Raw genomic sequence first — 17771 nt, 5'->3', positions numbered from 1 at the left:
AAAGAAAGGCAATGCCAAAGAATGCTCAAACTACGGCACAATTGCACTCATCTCACACGCTAGTAAAGTAATGCTCAAAATTCTCCAAGCCAGGCTTCAGCAAGACGTGAACTGTGAACTTCCAGATGTTCAAGCTGGTTTTAGAAAACACAGAGGAACCAGAGATCAAATTGCCAACATTCACTGGATCATGGAAAAAGCAAGAGAGTTCCAGAAAAACATCTATTTCTGCTTTATTGACTATGCCAAAGCCTTTGACTGTGTGGATCACAATAAACTGTGGAAAATTCTGAGAGATGGGAATACTAGACCACCTGACCTGCCTCTTGAGAAACCTATATGCAGGTCAAGAAGCAACAGTTAGAACTAGACATGGAAAAACAGACTGGTTCCAAATAGGAAAAGGAGTACGTCAAGGCTGTAATTGTCACCCTGCTTATTTAACTTACATGCAGAATACATCATGAGAAACGCTGGGCTGGAAGAAGCACAAGCTGGAATCAAGATTGCCAGGAGAACTATCAATAACCTCAGACATGCAGATGACACCACCCTTATGGCAGAAAGTGAAGAGGAACTAAAAGCCTCTTGATGAAAGTCAAAGTGGAGAGTGAAAAACTTGGCTTAAAGCTCAGCATTCAGAAAACAAAGATCATGGCATCTGGTCCCATCACTTCATGGAAAATAGATGGGAAAACAGTGGAAACAGTGTCAGACTTTATTTTTGGGGGCTCTAAAATCACTGCAGATGGTGACTGCAGCCATGAAATTAAAAGACACTTACTCCTTGGAAGAAAAGTTATGACCAACCTAGACAGCATATTGAAAAGCAGAGACATTACTTTGCCAGCAAAGGTCCATCTAGTCAAGGCTATGGTTTTTCCTGTGGTCATGTATGGATGTGAGAGTTGGACTGTGAAGAAAGCTGAGTGCCGAAGAATGGATGCTTTTGAACTGTGGTGTTGAAGACTCTTGAGAGGCCCTTGGACTGCAAGGAGATCCAACCAGTCCGTTCTGAAGGAGATCAGTCCTGGATGTTCATTGGAAGGATTGATGCTGAGGCTGAAACGCCAATACTTTGGCTACCTCATGTGAAGAACTGACTCATTGGAAAAGACCCTGATGCTGGGAGGGATTAGGGGTAGGAGGAGAAGGGGATGACAGAGGATGAGATGGCTGGATGGCATCACTGACTCGATGGACATGAGTTTGGATAAATTCCGGGAGTTGGTGACGGACAGGGAGGCCTGGCATGCTGCAATTCACGGGGTTGCAAAGAGTCGGACACGACTGAGCAGCTGAACTGAACTGAACTGATAGAAGATTTGAGCAACACAAAGATCACTTTTTCTTTCTATCTTTCCATACGTCCATTCCTGGGCCTTGAAATTTCCTCTTTCCTGTAGCTCTACACTGAGTTAACTGCCAAGCCTTGTGATTCTCGCTGTAAAGTGGGCTGGTTTCCTGGAGTTAATTCTTTGGCTCAGGCTTTAGTTTTCCTGCCTGAACCATTGTAATTGGTTCTTAATTGATCCCCCTATATTTATAGAGAACTGCCCAGATGACATGTGGTTTAGGAGTTTCATATTGACACTATACATTTTATTGTTGGATTAAACCAGACCAAAAGTACTACAATATTTCAGTCCCAGTGGAATTACTTTTACTGAACTGAGCTCTGGTGTGAGGTTATCAGCTATTTGGAGGGATGTAAAGACAGAATCCTGGGAAACTCCTTCTGGCTGGTATATTATTCCAGGCACACAGTGTAACCTCTTTGTGAGGAATACTGGGAGGAAATATTCTGGAATCTGTGTGTCTCTTATACAAGAGTTTGTACGTATTTAATGAACACTAAATCAAGTAACCAACATTTCCACTTTACTAGGGTCAGTAGAGAACTCACAGCCAAGCTTGCTGGCTACTTTTAATAAGTACAGTAGTTCTCCTTTATCTGCTGTTTGCTTTCCACAGTTTTAGTTACCTGTGGTCAACTACAGTCAGAAAATATTAAGTGGAAAATTCTAGAAATAATTTATAAGTTTTAAATTGCATTCTGTTCTGAGTAGCTTGATGAAATCTCATGCTGGCTGCTCTACTCTATCCAGGATCGCCAACCCTAGAGTCATTCGTTCCTGACATCCAACCATCAACACTGTCATAGTTCTCGATCCAGTATCATCTGGAGCAGATGATTCTCATCAACGCATTAGAAGGTCAGTACCAGCCTAACGTTACATCACAATATCAACTTCACTCACCTCACTTAATCTTATCACATAGAAATTTTATCATCTCACACCATCACAGGAAAAAGTAAAGTGAGTACAGTTCAGTTCAGTTGCTCAGTCGTGTCCAGCTCTTTGAGACCCCATGAATCGCAGCACGCCAGGCCTCCCTGTCCATCATCAACTACCGGAGTTCACTCAGACTCACATCCATCAAGTCCGTGATGCCGTCCAGCCATCTCATCCTCTGTCGTCCCCTTCTCCTCCTGGCCCCAATCCCTCCCAGTATCAGAGTCTTTTCCACTGAGTCAACTCTTCGCGTGAGGTGGCCAAAGTACTGGAGTTTCAGCCTCAGCATCATTCCCTCCAAAGAAATCCCAGGGCTGACCTCCTTCAGAATGGACTGGTTGGATGTCCTTGTAGTCCAAGGGACTTTCAAGAGTCTTCTCCAACACCACAGTTCAGAAGTATCAATTCTTCGGCACTCTGCCTTTTTCACACATCCATACATGACCACAGGAAAAACCATAGCCTTGACTAGACAGACCTTAGTCGGCAAAGTAATGTCTCTGCTTCTGAATATACTATCTAGGTTGGTCATAACTTTTCTTCCAAGGAGTAAGTGTCTTTTAATTTCATGGCTGCAGTCACCATCTGCAGTGATTTTGGAGCCCCAAAAAATAAAGTCTGACACTGTTTCCACTGTTTTCCCATCTATTTTCCATGAAGTGATGGGACCAGATGCCATGATCTTTGTTTTCTGAATGCTGAGCTTTAAGCCAAGTTTTTCACTCTCCACTTTGACTTTCATCAAGAGGCTTTTTAGTTCCTCTTCACTTTCTGCCATAAGGGTGGTGTCATCTGCATGTCTGAGGTTATTGATAGTTCTCCTGGCAATCTTGATTCCAGCTTGTGCTTCTTCCAGCCCAGCATTTCTCATGATGTATTCTGCATGTAAGTTAAATAAGCAGGGTGACAATTACAGCCTTGACGTACTCCTTTTCCTATTTGGAACCAGTCTGTTTTTCCATGTCTAGTTCTAACTGTTGCTTCTTGACCTGCATATAGGTTTCTCAAGAGGCAGGTCAGGTGGTCTGGTATTCCCATCTCTTTCAGAATTTTCCACAGTTTATTGTGATCCACACAGTCAAAGGCTTTGGCATAGTCAATAAAGCAGAAATGATGTTTTTCTGGAGTACAGGACAATAATATATTTTGACAGAGACCATATTCACATAATTTTTATTACAGTACCTCACTATAATTGTTCTATTTTGTTATTCACTGTTGTTGTTAATCCCTTATGGTGCCTAATTTATTAAGCTTTATCATAAATATGTATATATAGGAAAACAGTACATATAAGGTTCACATTACTTGTGGTTTCAAGCATCCACTGGGGGTCTTGGAATACATTCCCTAAAAATAAGAGGGGGAGACTACTGTATTCAGAATAATGATATCTAATATTTGTTGAATGCTTGCTCTGAACCTAGCACCGTTCCAAATGCTTTCCATGTACTGTTTAACCCTCATCTCATTCCAATGAGATAAGATCATTAAGATCCTCTCCTAAAGATGAGGAAATTGAGACCCAGAATGATTATATGACTGGCCCAGGGTTTATAGTGTTGACTTAAAAAAAAAAAAAAAAAAGCACATTAGAATTGTGAGTAAAGTTTTATTTAGGGCAAAATGAGGACTATTACCTGGGAGACAGCATCTCAGATAACTCTGAGAAACTGCTCCAGAGAGGTAGAGGGGAAGGTCAATATATATGTGATTTTGGTGAAGGGAAACTACATGCAATCAAGCACATATTTTTTTGCAGAAGGTTTTTGCTAGTCACGAGAAGTCATCACCATGAAGGATTTTAGTGTTTTTCTAGAAATGAGGACATATAAGAATTGAGCTCATGAAATCAGCTCCTAAAAATATCCAAATATCTGAAGACCTGTTCTGCCAGTTTTTCCCAGAGTACCTCATTTCTACTCTCCACTCTGAGCTCCTTTCAGGGAGTGCTGAAAATCAGCAGCTGCAGCAGCACATGATTTAATCTGTGTAGACAGCAAGTGCCAATTTGTAGCTGACAATAGCTAGTAAGATGGAAAACCAGAGTCTGGATCCAGGCAGTCTTTTTCCAGAGTCCATACTCTTAACCACTATATATATTACATCTTTAAGTTTTATGGTATGCATGCCCATGAGCTAATTATAAGCCCTAGCTCTATTAATTTTCTGTGTTTATACTCTTGCTTCTGGCCAAGATGTAGTAATAGGGATCAGACCTATTTCTGGAGAAAATATATGAAACAATGATTTTTAAGACACTGGATATCAGGTAACTAAACATAGTGATTCCTAAAAGAGGAAATAAGTGAAGTAAGCCCTGTGATTATCTCTGCTTTCCTCCTGGAGAGGATTTCCTAGCCTTGGTGCCAAGAGAGCAAACCCAGGCAGAACTCAATAGTTCTCCTGAGTTGAGGAGATGGAGTGGAGAATCTGGGGTGGTTAAGGTGTTGAGTTCACAGAGAAGAATGCCAAAAAGAAGAGGTGGCTGTCTGCTGCGGGTCCACCTTGAGTCTTCAGCATGCATCTGAGGAAACTACTTGAATCCAGAAAAAGAATCATCCAAAGGAATTAGAAGGAATAATTATTGAATATCACAGAGGTCCAGTGCCTGTTCCCAACATTAAGAGTGGCAAGGTATAAATCACAAGGCATCAGATGGGCTTCGTCATAATAATGGGGCAAATTTAGCCCTAGGATAACTTAGTTGCTCTAGTCCCATCTAACAAAGCTTAAAAATAACAGCCAAAATCTCTTTTCCAAAAGTCAAAGGACCCATATAAAAGGACCCATAAAGAGGGGAGAAAAATCGGTCACTTAAAACTGATTAAGATAGGTAGAATGAGTAGATAAGGACATTAAAATAGTTATATTCCACATGACCAAGAAACTAGAGAAAAGAGTGGTCTTGATAATAGAGACATGGACAATACAAAAAAAGACCCAGGGACTTCCCTACAACCAGTGCCCATATCTTGGTTTCAAAACACCATTCTCCAATAAAAGGAACCAAAGCACTTTAGAGAAATGGTTGATTACAGATTTGGAATAGGGAAAATGTAAGCTGATCCTGGAGCATAATGTAATAGTAGAAAGGGGGATTGGATGCAGGAGGAGAAGGGGAAGACAGAAGATGAGATGGCTGGATGGCATCACTGACTCGATGGACGTGAATCTGAGTGAACTCCAGGAGTTGGTGATGGACAGGGAGGCCTGGCGTGCTGCAGTTCATGGGGTCGCAAAGAGTTGGACACGACTGAGCGACTGAACTGAACTGAACTGAACTGAAGGAAGTGTTAAGAAAATGAAAGGATGGACCATGTCAAAGAGACACAGAAATCAATCTTAAAGGGCATCCAGTGGCCAAAGCTGGAAACATTCGAGCAATAAAATAAATAAAATAGTATTGAATTATAATATAAAATGTTAAATAAATACACATGAATCCAAACTGATATAAACCAGTCATTGAATAAATAAATAAATTGGGGAGAAAATATATTAATAACTATTCCATACAGAAGTAGTCTGAATAATATATGTAGATACTACCCCCCACCATAAGAGGTGGAACTTAATCACTCCCCTCTCCTTGAATGTGGCCTGAACTTAGTGATTTGCTTCTAAAGAACAAAGTATGGAAAGAGAAGAATAGTAACATTACAGTAGGAAAATCTAGCAAAACTGCCTTAACCAAGTGATTAAAATAACATCATCAATGATGAAATGTGGATATAACGTGCCCTCTAATTTGATGTAACAATAAGGACCCTTCACTTCTACGTTATTCTTTCCCCAAATCCACAACCCCAGTCTAATCATGAGAAAAACATCAGACAAATCCAAAGTAAGGATAGTCTATAATATACATGACCAGTATGCCTCAAAATTTTCAAAGTCATTAATAACAAACCAAAAAAAAAAAAAAAAAGACTGAGAAACTGTAGTGGGTGAGAAGACATAACAGTTAAATGAAATGTGCCATCTTCAGCTGATTCTTGGAACATAAAAGACATTAATGGAAAAAGTGTTGAATAAAATGTGTTAATTATTTACTATTAATGCACCAATGTTGATATCTTAGTTTTGACAAGTATATTATGGTAATGAAAGAAAATAACATTAGAGGAAACCGAAACTGGATGAAAGGCATGCAGAATGCTTTGCAAAATTTTCTATGACTCCAAAATTATTCCAAAACTAAAAAGCTACTTAAAAAATCAAACAAAACCCAAACCAAATTTCTAGGGATAGAAACTACAGAGGAGAAGTACATTAAATGAAATAAAAATAAAGTAGGTATTTCAGAGGAAAGGATTCATAGACTTGGAGACATAGCAATAAAAACTACACAGAAAGACACAAGAGGGGGGAAAAAAAAGACAGAAAATATTGAACAGAGCATCATTGAGTTAAGGAACAACTTCAAGTGGACTAATATACATGTAATTGGAGACCGTAGAGGAAGGAGGGGCAAAAAAATTTTTGAAAGAAATAATAGACATAAATTTTCCAAATTTGATGAAAACTTTAGGGCCACACATTCAAGAATCCCAATGAACCTCAAGCACAAGAAACATGAAGAAAACTACACCAGGGTATATTAATAAAATTGCTAAGGTCCATGATAGTGTCTGAAGAGCAGCATGAGAGAAAACAGTACATACAGAGGAACAAAGGTAAGAATTAACCCAGAAGATAGTGAAGCAAAACCTTTCAAATATGGAAAGAAAGAAAAAAAGAATTGTTTACTTATAATTTGAAAATATTTTTCAAAAACAAATGTGAAAATAGGGAAAGAACATTCTTTTCAACAAATGGTGTAAGGACAACTGGACATCCACATGTGCAAGTATAAAGATGGGCATTCATCTCACACTATATACAAAACCAAACTCAAAATGGATCAAATACCTAAATATAAGAGCTAAAACTATACAACTCTTGGGAGAAAACATAGGGGCAAATCCTCACGGCTTTGGATTTGGCGATGTTTTCTTAGCATAAGCAACCAAGAAAAAAATAGATCAGCAGCAGCAGCACCAGACTTCATCAAAACGTAAAAAATTTGTGCATCAAAGGACACTATCAAGAAAGTAAACAGACAATCCATGGAAATTCCTTGGTGGTCCAGTGGTTAGGACTCTGCTCTTCCACTGCAGGTCGGTACTGGTTTGAGCCCTGATTGGGGAACTAAGATCCCATAACCATGCATCGTGGCCAAAAAGATTAAATTAAATTAAGAACTTTTATAAATAAAAAGACAATCCACAAAATGGCAGAAAGTATTTGCCAAAGCATGTACTTGATCAGGGTTTCAGTTCAGTTCAGTTCAGTTGCTCAGTTGTGTCCAACTCTTTGCGACCCCAAGAATCGCAGCACGCCAGGCCTCCCTGTCCATCACCAACTCCCATCCAGAATATATAAAGAACTCTTACAACTCAACAACAAAAAGATAAATGACCCAAATAAAATGGGCAAATGACCTGAATTAACATTTCCCCAAAGAAAATATACACAAGGGCCAAAAAATACATGAAAACATGCTCAGTATCATTAGTTATTAGGGACATGGGAATCAAAATCAAAAGATACCACTCCACACTCATTAGCATGGATAGAGTAAGAAATGAAGTGTTGGGAGAGAATGTGGACAAATTGAAACCCTTACCTTGTACATTGTTGGTGGTAACATAAAACAGCATAATTGTTGTGGAAAAGTCAGGTGGTTCTTTACTAAGTTAAACATATAATACCATATTACCCAGCAATTCCATTCCTAGGTATATACTCAGGAAAATTAAAAACAAATATTTAAACAAAAACTTGTACATACATGTTCATAGCAGCCTATTCATAACTCAAAAGGTGGAAACAACCTAGATGTCTATCAGACATTTAAACATCAATAGGTAAAGATGTGGTATATCAAGACAATAGACTATTACTCAGCCCTAAAAAGTAATGGAGTTCTGATGCATGCTACAACATGGATGAATCAGCAAACATTATGCTACTTCAAAAAAGCCGACACAAAGGCCACATATTGCATGATTCTGCTTATTTGAAATGCCAAGAATAGGCAAATCCATAGAGACATAAAGTTGATTAGTGGTTGCCAGGTGCTGCAGAAGTGGTTAAATGAGTGAATAGTTGATGGATACAAAATTTCCTTTTGGAATGTTCTGGAACTAGACAGTGGTGATGATCGCCCAATACCGTGAACGGGCCAAATGCTACTGAAATGCACACTTTGATTAAAATGGTGAATTTAATCACACACACACAAAAGCACCATAAATGTCTATTCTTTCATTCATCTATCAAACATTTATTGAACAGTTCCAGGCAAGCTTTATTCTGGATGCAAGAAATACAGAGAGTAATCAAATGTGGTTTTGGGTTAGTAGGGAAGGAAAAACATTCTGCAAACAATTAAGTTCAGATAAGTGTTATGGTTTCCTTGACATAAGAAAAGGCACTGTACATTGTGGGGTCTGCTTTACCAAGAAGTAGGCGGTAGAGGACGGCAATGGTAAGGCTGAGTAGGAGTTTGCCAGGTGGATGGCAGCAAGGATGGATTCCAGGCAGAGGGTGTGACTTAATCAAGCTCGAAAAGCTGGCATCAAAAAGCCTGTGGCTTTTTTTAAAGCAAACTCCAAACTAAATAGGATGTGTGCAGCATTGCAGAGAATGGACTTCAGAACAGTGATGTGACAGGTAGCTGACCACCCCTGTCTGTATGCAGTATGTGACACTAAGACATGTTAGGGGAATGACCTGGACTTGACAGGATGTAAGGGTCAAAGGAAGTGTGACTCCAAAATTGGGCTACTTTGTTGGTGGTGGAAATTACCAGTCCTTAAAGTGGGCCTGCAGGACACTCAATTCTTAATGGGACATCAAACTAGAATTTATACTCCTCCCCATCTTATGTAGTCTACCTTTAATTTTTTTTTTTTTTTTTTTTTGTATTTGAGACCTCCTTCCCTTTTTCTTGGGCTTCTTCTGTTTTCTTGTTTGAAATATATGTTACTATGGAAATGTCATGGTGCAGTATAGTGGCATTTACAAGTGAAGTGTAAAGAATTTTCAGAACATCTAGAAACACAAATCTAGGGTTTAGGAATATAAGCCCTAATGATGTGACAGTGTTCATGCTTTCAGATACTGTCATGAATATAAATACACCCGGAAATTTCAGACAGCAGAGAGGAGATAGTTGAGAATTTTATTAAGATTTATGTGCCCAGATTAAAAAAAAATGTGATAAATATTAAAAACACAAAACATTAACACACTACTTGGGAAGAACATCTGGAAAAAAAATGAATGACAGAATGCCAACATTTACTTGTGAAAACATACCTCTGGGAGAAGAAGGCCCAGACATCCCAGGAAAACTTGGAAAAACCTTTTTACCACCTTTTATGCCATAAATAGGTTCTCTCCAAATTGCATGTAAATCAGTTATTGATAAACCATATTCATCAAATGCAAGAGTGACCATTATTTTAAAGTTATCTGAAGAATGTACACTTTAGTGAAGGAAATTATTACCAATGGAGTAATGGAAAAAAAGTCACTGGACTGAGTGAAATTCAGGGTCCTTCATTATTATCCTGGCTCTGCCACCAACTAGATGTGTGATTCAAGAAAATTCACTCAATCTCCCTGGGCCAATTTCCTCATCTAATCTGGGTGAATCTGAATTTTCACTTATTAGGTTCTTAAAGCAAATCAGAGGAGTGATGGCCCACAGCCTGACGTCCGGTTTCTTCTGAGAGGTAACATCACAGGACAGAACTGAAGGCCCTTTAACATAAGAGGAGCTTTTATACAACAGGAACTGGGGATGTCAATGCCAGTCAGGCAGTTGCCATTGCTCTCTGTGTTTTGCCTCTTTATGCTCCCCCTTCTCATCCGCACAATCACCCTAAGTGTGACAATTCCAACTTTTGTTCCCAATTCTTTACAAAAGCTTGTTCTAGAGCTGACTTGTGGGAAAAAGCCTGACAGTCTAAGGTAGAAGCCCATTCTCAGGGGTCTCTCCACATCTGGCCTTTCCCTACCATACAAGGCTGGTACTGCCTGAGGGCAAGGGCTATACCCTCTGTGCCTAGTACAGATGCAGGCCTAAAGAAGGAACTCAGGGGCTTCCCTGGTGTGCAGTAGATAAGAATCCTCCTGCCAGTACAGGGGACACAGGTTCGATCCCTGGTCTGGGAAGATTCCACATGCTGTGGAGCAACTAAATCCATGTGCCACAATTACTGAGCCCATGCTCTAGAGCCTGTGTTCCCCAACAAGAGAAGCCACTGCAAATGGTGAAATTCCTGAACCCTAGAGGTGAACTTTTGGCTGGTTTTTTTAAACATTTCTGAACTCCCCAAATTTTCTACAATGCGGAAAAAATAAACAGAAACCACAAGTATTAAACCTTCTTTTTCCTGGCTTTTAGACAATACCCTGGTTTCCCATAAATAATGTAAACTTTGCCCAGTTCTGCAATGTTTGGGACAGGATCTAGGTCACACATCTTTTCTTTAAGAGAAACAGCCAGTATAGTTTCCTAGTCCATTGTGCTTAAAGAGCAAAGACACTATGCATTTGTCTTTGTGGACAAATGTCATCTAGCTCCAGGCAAGGGCCCTTGCCAACTGGTTTCAGAAAAGGATGTTTATCAACAGTGTTTAGGCACCACCTTGATTAACCTGCCACACAGGAAGTGCAAAACACACCTGTAAGAATTCTTTTGTCTTCTTAAACAAAGTAGGCCTTATTAACTGGCAAGAGGTAGAAGGTACTGGCTGATTGCTACCATGCTACAGACTAATTGAGGAGCAGTTAGGAAGACTGAAGAAGCAAAGGAAATTATTCTCTATTGAATACTTACTACACGCCAGATCTTGTGCTGGGCACCTCACATACATTACTCTAATGTAAGCCTCACATCTAATAATCACGAACATACCATATTTTCACTCATTTATCTTATTTCTTGTCTGTCTCCCCTACTTAAAGGTAAGCTCATAAAGAGGAACATTATTTTTTGTCTTGTTCACTGCTGCCTCAGTGTTTAGAAGAGAGTCAGATACATATATGCAATCAATAAATATTTGCTGAACGAACCAAATGAACCCCTCCACGAGGTAGGTTTTATTATTCTCCTTCTATGGATGAATAACCTGAAATGCTCCAGTGGTGCAAATGAACTGCCTAAAGTCACATGGCTTGTTAAGAAGCAGGACTAAAACCCCAGTTTCATTCTTTTGTTCTATCAACCAAGAGACTTAGACATTGAAGAACCCTTCCAGCTCGACAAATCTGTAATCTAGATGCTTATAAAACATGTATTTACCTTGTGTACTGACTTGAAGATTAGAAATTCATCAAGGAGATGTATTTGGCATTTTAATGACAAACATTTTGCTAAAGTAACAACGAAAGACACACTTTCCCAACAGAACATTTCTTCAATGACATTATCGACATCATTTCTCACTTGAAAATACCATGACATGATTACTCTTCAGATATAAATAAACGCACAGTAATTCTGGACACCATGAAAAAACATTTGCAAGCCTTAGAGTTTGTAAGTTACATCATTAAGATAACTATCAATATGTGTGTGGTATTCTCTGTGCAGAATATCCAATATTATTGTGCACATCCGTGTTGAGTGTCCCTGTATGGGAGGAGGTAGACTTGGCACATGGAAAGTCATTCCTGTCCTAAAGAAATTATATGGATGGCTCAAGGATTCTTCAGAGAATCAGCTGTAATAAAATTTCTCAAGAATATTCATTTTGTATGAGGGAATGCAAGACAAGGTTAATTTTACCCAGGAGAGTACTTCAAATCCTTTCCATCTGTCAGAACATACTTGGTCCATATGTGTTCCTTACCTCCCTAGGACCATGTAACAGGAACATGCCATTCATGGTGTCTTCTCAAGCCACCTGGGATTTCTGTAGGGATTCTGGTCACCTTCTCCTTTCGGAAAGGCCCTTTTCACTCCTGTTCCACTCCTGCTACCAACACAATAGTATCAAACAGTCTCTGTGTGGACCCAGCCAGTTAACAGTTCCTGGGCCAAACTCATGGTTTGGCCTGACTCTCTCTGTTGCCAATTTTTGGTGCTATTGTTTTATTCTGATAAATAAAACTTTTATTTATAAAAGCACTTTATTATTAAATAGCACTTTTATTATTACCAATAAAAGTAATAATATTTTAGAAAAATACTTTTGGATTTATGTATGTAATTTTGTGTATCACTCTTTTCACTTAACATTCTAAGCATTTTGCTATGCTGTTTTAACTCAAATATTAATTACAATGTCTGCATAAGAGTCTACTGTACAGTCATACTGTAATTTACTTAACCAGGCTTCTACTGTTGGACTTCTGGATTGTTAGAGCATAAATTTTGCCCACATTTTAGACTATTTCTTTAGGACAGATTCCCAGAAGTGGAACTAGAGGATCAGAAGATATACACATTTTTAAAGTTCCTAATAGATACTGCCAAATTGCTTTTCAGAAAGCTGTTGCCAATTTACACTTCCAACATTGCCAGCATGTTTTTCTACCAATAGAGATTAGTCTAAAGGATAATAAAATATAATACATTTCTTAAATTATTACTGCAGCTGGAGAGGCATCATGACCACAGCAGAGAGGCCTGTGGCAAAGGTCACACCTTTCTCCAGGTATGCAATTGAAAAAGAGTTAGTATGAGCACATGGAACAGAAGTTTTATAAGAGTAAAGAGTAATATAATTAGATTTCAGACCATCAAACCTAAGGCTTGTGTCTGCTTTGTCCATTCCTGTACCCCAGCAAACAGGACAGTGCCTGGCACACAGAGCCACTCAATAAAAATTTGCTGAATTAACACAGAATCTTCTTTCAGATGCAGTTTTTCAGTAGCTGTAGTATTTAGCCACTCCTGGATTCAAAGGAAACATGACTGGTTGGATTAAACACCCTTGCAAATGTCTGTTCAATCCTGAGACTCTATTTCAACTTTGGAAAATCAGTTTAAATGAAGGTGACACAACATGGCTCTCTTTGGGAGAAAAACAAGTAATCACATCTGAAAGAACACAGCTTAGTATCAGTTGCAAGTATATATATACATATATATATATGTAGTTTTTTTACAAGCATGTAAAAAATGTAATTCAATGAGTTTGTCACCTCCTGATAACAAACTTATTCAAACGCCATCCATGGTCAAGGCAGTTTTGGAGTTACCTTCAGTTTATTCTGTTATCACTGGTTGTAACTTGGCACCATTTTCAGTATTGCCAATTTTTTTTTTTTTTAGATATTACAAGGGTAAAATATAGGTAGTAGTTTGTATATTGTAATTTTTATTAAAGATGGCATAAAATTTATTTTGTGAATCAGAATATGGTCAAGGTAAAATAGTCAATCATTCAGCTCAGGTTCACTCTCCTGGCACCATAAAGATTCCCTTCAATATTCCACCATTTCTATAGTAGTAAATTGCCAGATATTACCAGATCAACTTAACATTAACAATGTTATTGATGGAAAAGGATCAATCATCCTCATTATGACAAAGCCATGCTCACCTGTTTCCATATTAGCTATGTCTGGTTTTGCATTAAAATGTTGAGAAAGTTACCCATACAACCTAGGACATTTCCCTTACAGAAGTTTGTTGATCTCTTAATTAAATCCAAGTGTGTCCTTAGAGGTATTAAAGTTTCTCCCTACAGAATTTTTGTTCCTGGATATTAATACTGGGAGAGGGGTGATGCAACTGGGACAGATTTGTAAGAACCTGACAAGGCAGGACCGTAGAAGATAAATACATGAGTGTTGCCTCATACAGGATGCAAAAGCCTGATAAAATCTGAGAGGTCTAATCCAACTAAGGAGCAGTTGGAGAATGCAGGGTTACATATACAATCCCAGCAGCAAAAAAGACTCTTAAAGTGAGCCACATAGGACCCTGGTAACCGATTCCAATGAGCCCAGTAAGACTTGCTGGCAATGATATCTGCAGATAGCAGGCTGGCTGATCAGTACATGTGATATAGTGACAGATAGTTCCCAATAGTACCCCATTCCTGTATGAGACATCTTCACATCATTCAGCATCCAGATTTACTTAGGCATCTCCAAAGGCAAGTCTGAATGCTAAGAAACGGATCTGAAAAGAAGATTCTGGAAAGCAGGTCCCAGGTACACATTCTTCCCAAACAATGACATTTCAATGAGAATTCAGAGCCGGGCACAGAATTCAGAAGACTGCAGAACTTACCCATGTTTTTCGAAATCAAAGATTGGTGAATATCTTATTTTTTCTGTCCCAGTACCAGTGGGACAGGTGGAAGGAAGGAGCGATAATGGGAGAAGAAAGAACCGGATAAACTCAATGATGGGATGATCTGCCCTGGAAAGTGTTTGTTCGTCCCAGACTTGCAGCCATGGTATATAACATATATACATATAACATATATAACATTCCATGTGGATTTTGAACCATAATAGGGATGGGGAAGATCAGCCTGAAAGCCAAAGAGATTCCCTGATTGTGTGTTGAGCTTGAGAATTATACTCAAGGTTTGCAGATGGCCAGCTCTCTTCCTGACAACTTATAGAGAGCCAGGCTTCATCTCTTATGGTTAAATGGAGCTTCTCCTGCCCAGGAAAATACAGTTGCTGGGAGAATGGATTTGCATATTATACCTCTGAAATTCTTTTACAGTTCCTGAGTACCAGAGGTAACTAAATTGCCTTGAGAAACTAGTAATATTGGTTGCCTCTGGGGAGTGGAACCCCTGGTGGCTAAGGGTGACAGGTGGCTAGAAACAAACAAAAAAGATCGCATTTCCTCATGTGCCCCCACCCCTCTTCTTGAGGATAGGAAAGCAATCTGGGGCCAGGGATGGACTAATTTCTTTACTCAAGACTATAGGGCCAGGAATTCCCTGGTGGTCCAGTCATTAGGACTCTGTACTCTCATTGCCAAGGGCCCAGGTTCAAACCCTAGTTGGGGAACTAAGATCCCACAAGCCGAATGGCATGGCCAAAAACAAACTAACAAAAAAAAATAAAAAAGGAAGACTACAGGGCTGAACTAGGGAGCCAAAGAGGTATCTAAAAATTAGAAGAGAGAAGAGCTGCTGCTGAGTGGAAAATCAAGACCAAAAGGGGAATTCAAGGTCAGCATACCAAAGAAGCCAAAAGCAGCTACTGGCAGGTGTGGTCCAGAATTTAAGAACAAAGCCCAGGGATGCAGAGGAGCACGAGTAGACTGGAGAATGAACTGAGCAATATCTGAGAAAAGTCAAGGCCAAGGGCCTGGGGCTTGATGATGGGTGGATCCCTGAGATTATAAGATCAAAACTCGAGGGGCCTAGGCAGCAAGGTGCAGGCAGGCAAAATTCTTGTCAGAAATAAAACAGGTTTGACGGGTGGACACAAAAGGGGCACTGTTAAATGAGAACTCTCTTGTCTGGGGATACTCCTTAGAGATTATGCTCTAAAATGGGGTGTAGAGATCCTGAGAAGCCATATGTGAATGATTTGGCCTGCATGAGTATCTTTATTTCCCTCCAAACTTAAGGCTTTCTAGAGTGTATTATGATCTTATTGACTATTTTCTGAGAGACCTTGCAAAAGGGTAATGGGTTCAGGTGATATAGTTCAACCTGACTACTGCCTAGGACATGATCTAAGGTAAGTGAAAGTGAAGTCGCTCAGTCGTGTCCGACTCTTAGTGACCTCATGGACTGCAGCCTACCAGGCTCCTCCGTCTATGGGATTTTCCAGGCAAAAGTACTGGAAAGGGTTGCCATTGCCTTCTCCGATCTAAGGTAAGGTAGGTAATAAATAAGTCTTTCTCATCACAGCTACTTGGAACAATTTGAATTCACCCTCCTGATTACCTGCTTCTGGCTGCCAGCTGTGGGGTTTTCTTCCTAGAAGTGCAGTGTCCTTGTTGGAAAGGCCTTAGGGGAGCCCAGGGCTTTATCTGACGTAGGAAGATGTAATGATCCTGAGATGAAATGCCTAGAAGCTGCTCTGCAGGCAGGAGTCTGTGAGCTGTTGCTTACAGTTTTCCTGAAAAATATCTTTTATTTGCGAGATAAGGTCTAGTTTTCAGGGTGCCTCAAAACTGACAGGTATTAGTTGGAAACTTGTTAATTTTTTGAAGATGAGAGTGCAAGAACTAAAAACAACTGTGTTGAATAAATGTTGTGCTTCTACCATCAATCAGGACTGTTTACTAACTTACCAGTGAAAAAATAGGAGCCATTATATGTAAAAATCCTTGGGTTAAAACATAGACAGTGGCTAATTCTGTGAAATGCTGTTACTAACCATCCCTACCTCTACCCAACACACACTCCTCCGCCAGGCATTCTGAGATGTTTCCAGCCTATGTGGTATTTCTTGGAACCCATTTGGGAAAAGTTCCACTCCATAAATCCTGGCAGAGAGCCAGGAAGAGATATGGGAGTCTAAACTAGTAAAGACTGCTTCTTTTTGATGGTTTGATGAAAAAATTAGATAATCAAATAAGTGGGCTATTACAAACTTGCCTACAGACTCAGGGGGAAGCAATTTATAAACTATTAGAACAGAGTTTGGGGCAGAGGAGAGGAAGCAAATTATCTCAAATTGTTCATCTTCTGCACAACACTATTATCTTCCTCTTTAGACTTTGCTATTTCATCCAATAGTGCCCTCATTTTCCTACTGACAAGAGGTTCAAAACCTCATTCTGTTCTACCTGCCTGGAAATGTGCCTAATTTCCTAAGGATCCAGTCCAGGAACCACCTCATGCATGAAGTCCACCCAGCCCTTGGTGATCTTATTTCATAACCTCATACTGTCAGTGCTCAGCAGTGTTCTAAACACTGAAGGTGTTCAAAAAAATACCTGACAATGTTGGTATTAGTTACTAAAAATAGCTGATATGTGGGATCAGCACAGAGGCAAAAGACTGCCTGAATTCAAGGTCTAGAGTGTTACCTTTTCTTACTCTATACACATCATAGCCTGGACCTGAATCCTCTGGTTTATATTTTTCAGGACCAGATCCTCCTTCTCCATGAGACAGGATACACCCAAATGAAGTGGGTGGAGGGGAGTCCAAAGCACAAGATTAGAATGAAACAAACCCAGCTCTTCTGTGAGGGGTAGGTCTGTGAGAAAGTCAGGATGGGAGGCTAACTCCTGAGTTCTGAGGGGCTCCCTCTGAGTCATTTGGGCTGGACAGGCCCTTAGCATTGCTCCATATGTCAGCATGCCACTGCCTTCTGTACCATACCTCAGGCCCTGACTGTGAAGCAAGTTGGAACTGTAGGCCTTCTTTCAGGGTCCTCCCAGCAGAGTATGCCTCCCTAGGCACACAGAGAGAAAGACTCCAAGAGGTCATGCTCCCACCTTTCATTCGTATGATCCGAGGCAGAATACTGAGA

At 39.7% G+C, this 17771-nt stretch overlaps 1 protein-coding gene across 3 annotated transcripts in view; it reads right to left on the bottom strand.

The window, feature by feature from the left end:
• The window catches only part of GVQW3 (GVQW motif containing 3), a 52224-nt gene that overhangs the window by 33017 nt on the left and 1436 nt on the right, over positions 1 to 17771 (bottom strand). Inside the window, exon 2 of one of the 3 annotated variants that reach the window (XM_060399494.1) lies at positions 9515 to 17765. The exons of the other annotated variants lie outside the window; for them this stretch is intronic. Within the exon in view, the coding sequence (XP_060255477.1) occupies positions 17694 to 17765 (72 nt within the window). The 3' untranslated portion in view covers positions 9515 to 17693. Of the gene's footprint in view, positions 1 to 9514; positions 17766 to 17771 lie in introns of those variants that run through there. 3 annotated transcript variants of the gene reach the window in all.

Source organism: Ovis aries, chromosome 15 (genome assembly GCF_016772045.2).
Source record: "Ovis aries strain OAR_USU_Benz2616 breed Rambouillet chromosome 15, ARS-UI_Ramb_v3.0, whole genome shotgun sequence".
In the NCBI taxonomy this organism is placed as follows: domain Eukaryota; kingdom Metazoa; phylum Chordata; class Mammalia; order Artiodactyla; family Bovidae; genus Ovis; species Ovis aries.
This window is presented reverse-complemented; position numbering and strand designations above follow the sequence as displayed.